The sequence below is a fragment of the Tachyglossus aculeatus genome, chromosome 6, assembly GCF_015852505.1.
Source record: "Tachyglossus aculeatus isolate mTacAcu1 chromosome 6, mTacAcu1.pri, whole genome shotgun sequence".
NCBI classification, from domain to species: domain Eukaryota; kingdom Metazoa; phylum Chordata; class Mammalia; order Monotremata; family Tachyglossidae; genus Tachyglossus; species Tachyglossus aculeatus.
The window spans coordinates 47,904,469-47,909,595 of NC_052071.1; the positions used below are offsets into that span (position 1 = coordinate 47,904,469).

General features: G+C 54.5%; 1 protein-coding gene across 1 annotated transcript; it reads right to left on the bottom strand.

Moving 5' to 3' along the window:
• Positions 1-348: 348 nt before the first annotated feature.
• On the bottom strand, positions 349-4,898 carry RIPPLY1 (ripply transcriptional repressor 1). The gene is made up of 4 exons (XM_038748570.1): positions 4,754-4,898; positions 3,578-3,653; positions 1,528-1,592; positions 349-636 (listed from the first exon to the last, which is right to left on the bottom strand). Exons 1-4 carry the CDS (start codon positions 4,870-4,872, stop codon positions 375-377), a joined length of 522 nt encoding a protein of 173 aa, XP_038604498.1. The 5' UTR covers positions 4,873-4,898; the 3' UTR covers positions 349-374.
• Between the last annotated feature and the right edge of the window lie 229 nt (positions 4,899-5,127).

Consider the following 5,127-nt stretch of genomic DNA (forward strand, 5'->3'; position numbering starts at 1 on the left):
ATTCGACATTTGCCATATCCTGGCTGTGGGGCACTGAGAGCAACACTGACCTGGCAACCCCCCAAGGACATACCCATTCTCCTCCCTAGGGGAGGATTCGGGCTCTTCTGCTGCAGGCCCCAGGGACCAGAGCAACAGATTCCTTCTGGCCTCCCATCACTCCCTTCCTGGCAGTTAGCTGTAGGTCACCCCACCTAGGGTGGAAGCCGGTTTTGTAGGGGGGACAGGAAGGACCAGGTGTGGCCCTGTCAAGTCAGATACCCTCCTGAAGGCAGCTGCCTCCGAGGGAGGTTGCCACGCAGAGAAGCAAGACTCATTGGCGCGTGGAGACTGGTCGGGGCACACAGACCCACCCAGCAGCCCGGGTGGCACCTTCAGTTTGGGCAGGTCACGGGACGCCCGGCTGGATTCAGGGCAATCTCTTGCTGCTCGGGTCCTGGTCCCTTGGGGGATCCCCACTCCTCTTCTGAAGGTTGTTTTTCCTCCTCCTCTTCTTCTTCCTCCTCCTCCTCCTCCTCGCCTTCACTGGCTGAGTCCTCATACAGGTTAATGGTAGCCTGGACAGGGAAATTCTCTAGAAGCTTCTCCCCTTCACTGTACAAGTAGTCAAAAGACTGGGATTTGGGCCAGAAGAGTCTGCAGAGGAAACAGTCAAACAAACAAGCTTCTGTTGTCGCTTCCGAGCAGGCGGGTGTACGACAGTTGTGCCAAGGGGGCTCGAGCAGTGCCCCCCACATCCTTAGCCTGGGTACTCTTGCCCAGAGGTCCGCCTCCCTAAAACTGGGGAGGAGTCCTTGGGTGTGGAGCAGCCTGCTGAAGACCAAAAGAGGTAGAGGGAGTGTAGAGTAAGGCTAAGCTCCAGGGACCAGCCCAGCCCCACCAGGAAGCTAAAACTAAGGTGGCCACGAGGGTTGGGGCAAGGGAAGGGACTGGACGTCTGACAAGGCTGTGACCATGTGACCCTCAGTACTAACACACCAGATAACCCCTATCTCTCTCAGGAGCAGATCTGTGCCCCTGTGAGCTTGGATATATCTGTGATGTGTGTTTTCAAGTATTCGTGCGTGCATGGGTGTGCAAACATCTGGTATCTTTATCTTCTCTCTCGTGAAGTCCGGGCCTTTCTCTCTTGTGGCAATCAAAGAGCATTAACCAGCAATCATCTGCTGGTGCTTCCCGGGTCAGTCCCTCCTGAGCACTGCCCTCTGAGAACTCCAAGGAACATCAGCTGGGGTTTACTTTGCATAGAGCACAAACACTGGGGACACAGATAAAGACTCCGGCTGGGACACAGGCCAGTACCCAGCCCAAGAATCAGGCTGGGGCCCAGACCAGATCCAAACTGGGACCTAGGCCCAGGACCCAGGCCAGAACCCAGGCCGGGAACCAAACTTGGACCCAGACTAGGACCAGACCAGGACGCAAACTGGGACCCAGACTGGAACAAGAACTGGACCCAGGCTGGGACTCAGTCCAGGACCCAGGCCAACCAGTGGTGTAACGCAGGAGAGGTTAGAGAAACAATACCTGACAGGATGGTGGAACGTCGTGACTGCCTTGCTGCCCTCCTCCGCTGGCTCCCCTCCAGAAGCCTGCCCACAGAAAAATTGAGCATGTTAACCCTGAAGCCAGAGACTGGGCCTTCTCCTCTTTCGGCTCCTCCCTCAGTCCCACTTCCCTCCTCCTCCCAACCCTCTCTGCTGTAGAATGGGTGAAAGATATGGGGCCTGGATGTTTCAGGGAAAGGATAATCCCACCCTCAGGGAGCAGTTCCCAAGGCCAAAATCCCTCTACCACTTGTCTGCTGTGGGACCTTGGACAAGTCTATTCACTTCTCTGTGTCTCAGTTACCTCATTTGTAAAATGGGGATTGAGACTGTGAGCTCCACATGGGATGAGCCCCATGTGGGACAGGAACTGTGTCCAACCCGATTTGCTTGTATCCACTCCAAAACTTTGTACAGTGCTTGGCACACATTGAGCGCTTAACAAGTACCATAATAATAATAATAATAATTATTATTATTATCTTACTTTCCAGTTCCCTTTATTTGCACCCCCCTCCCTGAACCAGGGGACTGCCCGGGGTAAAGGGGTTTCAATGTTAAGGGTCGGGGCAGCCGAGATCTGGGGAGTCATCAGGGAAGTTGGCCCCACCCTAAGGGGCCAATCATCCACACAGAAGAGAAGGATGGGGGCTGCTTCTCCCTAGCCTCTGTCTCCCCAGGGCCTTAGGTCTCTACTCACAATCAATTTATCAATGAATGATATTTATTGAGCTCTTACTGTATGCAGAGCCCCATACTAAGTGCTTGGGAGAGTACAATACAACAGAAATGGTAGACACAGGTTGGGCCTGGTTTGGCCTGGAGTCCCTGAAATAGCCCTCTGGGGCCGGAAACCACTCATCTCCCCTAGGGGCCCACCGCTGATGATGAATTGAGACTGCATCCAAATAAACACACATCAGCACACTACTTCTGCACCTCCAGTCATTCCTCGATGCCCCCAGCAGCTCAATCTCCCTTTAAGGCAGGAATGGAGACTAGGGGTAGGTTGCAGGGCTGACCCACCCTAGAACCACTGAACCCACCCCCTTAGCTTTCCCTCTGGCCTGGCCTTAGCTGCCGGAGTGCCTCCTCTGATACCCCATCAAAGAAACCTCTCTGGGGGAAGCAATTGTCCTGGTCTGGGAGAAGGGAAGGGGACATTTCCTGTACCCCAGGGGGGAGCTGGGGCTGGGGTGGGATGACAGAGGAAAAAGATCCGGATTCTGGGAAAGGAGGCACTCCCCCAGGGGAGGCTCTTCTGCCCCAGCCCCAAGGAACCAGGGAAAGCCAGTACATCTCAGCTGCTCCACTGGTGATGATGATGAATAACCATTGCCCCCGTGGGGCCAGCCCCATCAGCAAAGGCTGGGACTTGTCTGAAGGAGGAGTCCTGTCCCTGCCCCTGTACCAGCCCCTCTGCTGGGAGCGAGGCCAGGGAGATCAGGAGAGAAGCCACCCACCTCAACTTTGGTCAAATCCACTTCTTGCAGAAATCCTGCCCTGCCCTGCTCCCACCAGTTATTCCCAGAGGTGTAGATAAGGAGGCAGCAGGAATTGCCTCTCCGAAACAGACATCCTGCTTGCTTCCACCCCCAGCATACCTCAGGGTGGGGGCGGGTCTGGTTCTGTGTCTCTACTCAATTGTCTCAGCCAGTGATCTCTCTGAGATGTGCCTTTCTATGTTCTGAACTGCACATGCATGGGAATTTAATTAATGACATGATCAGACTGGGGACACATAGGTGCTCAATAAATACCATTAATTGATTGATCGATTGACTGATAGTGATGACTGTCATAGGATTTGGGGGGTGGGCAGGGCCCGGAGAGGTCATCTCAGTCCTCCCTCAGGCTCCCAGCAAGCCCTGTGTGGACCACAGTTAAATGGAAACCATCAGGATGCTGGGGACTTGTGGGGCCTTTCTATATTTTGTCTCTGAGTGTTTGATTTCCCAGTCACCAGACAGATAGACAGTGCATCAGCCTTGCAGGGGGGCTTGAGGATGGTTCAGGCTGCTGTCACTCACCCAATCCACCTGTCTCCTCTCTTGTCTCAAGATGTCCTGGGTGGTGAGCATCCAGGGTCTCCAGAGGGGTGCACAGCTACAGCAGACGAGAAAAGTGGGGGCATTATTTGGGCAAAGACTGGTCTGGGTATAGGACAGAAACTGGGACAGCAGCAGTGCCCGGCATCAGAAACCTTCTAGCCTTCTCAAACCGGCAGTTTCCAGGCCTCAGCAACTGAGGGGGGGAAATCCTCAGATCTCCGGGCCTCCGTAAGGATCACCGCATTTATGAGTACTTACTATGAGCCAAGCTCTGGGGGCAGATAAAAGATAATCAGGTGGGTCAGAGGCCCTGTCCCATATGGAGCTCACAATCTAAGAGGAAAGGAGAGCAGGGATCTTCTTCCCATTTTACAGATGAGGAAACTGAATGCAAGAAGGTTAGGTGCCTAGCCCAGGATCGCCCAGCTGTCCCGAAGCAGAGGTGGGAGCAGAAGTTGATGGTGAGGAAGGAGACCTAGGAACCAATCCTGGCTTCCCACTTCCTCACTAGGGGCGGTTCTAGTTTTTCCATTCATCAAATGGGGAGAGTAATACCAGGACTTTGTATAACAAGAAAGAAAATCACCTCTACTTCTCCAGTGCTTAGTACAATGCATTGTATTGTCGGTGCTCAATAAATAGCAGATATTCCACTCTGCTTTCTCTGACCTCTCCCTGGCTCCACGTTAGCAGAGCAGTGGGAGGGAACGGGGGCGGGGGGAGTCCCTCCAGGCCTGTGTATCTGAATCTAGGAAATCAGCGAAACCACACTTGATTTACACCCTGGAATATCTGCTCACTCCCTGGCTCTCTGATGGGTTGGAAAGGAGGGAGGGGACGGGGAATGGATGTGGTGGGGTGGGATTTGGCCCCAGGAGAGTTTCAGAAGGGAACTGCCCCATCTAAGTATCAAGGATTCTCACTTCTCCTTCAAGACTAGACTGAAAACCTCAGCCAGGTTGGTGAGGAAGTCAAAGCTTTCTCTCCAAGCTGAAAGGTCCCCACTGACCTTCTGCTTTCTCAGCCCAGTCCTCCCTCCCCAGAGCTTCCCTGCCCCCTGTCCCCCCACCACAGCCAACTGCCACTCTTCCTGCTGTCTCTGCTGGAGGAGCTGCCAGCAGGGTAACGGGAGGAACAATTCCTGTTGCCGCTTACCTTCCGGGGGCATCTGCTCCCTGAGCCCCATGGAGGTGGTCCTCGGGGACGGGGAGGGAGGCGTGCCAGCTAGATGGTAGAGCCAGGGGAATCTGGGCTGAGGCAAAGGCAGCCTCCATGGTCTGAGCGATAAAGGCAGGTCTGCAGGGTCTCCTGACTCTCTCTGTCCCTCCTCACATTCCTCCAGGCCTCCTGGGCGACCCCTTATAAACCCTCTGGCCTGGCAACTCATAAATAATTCAGGAGCAGGGTAAGAGGGGAGATGGGAGGTGGGGGGATGAGGGGGAGATGATGAAGGCAGGATGAGGGAAGGGGAGAGCTGGGTCCAGGGTGTGAAATATGTCCCAGTTGAGTAAACAGAGAGTCTGGGGGCG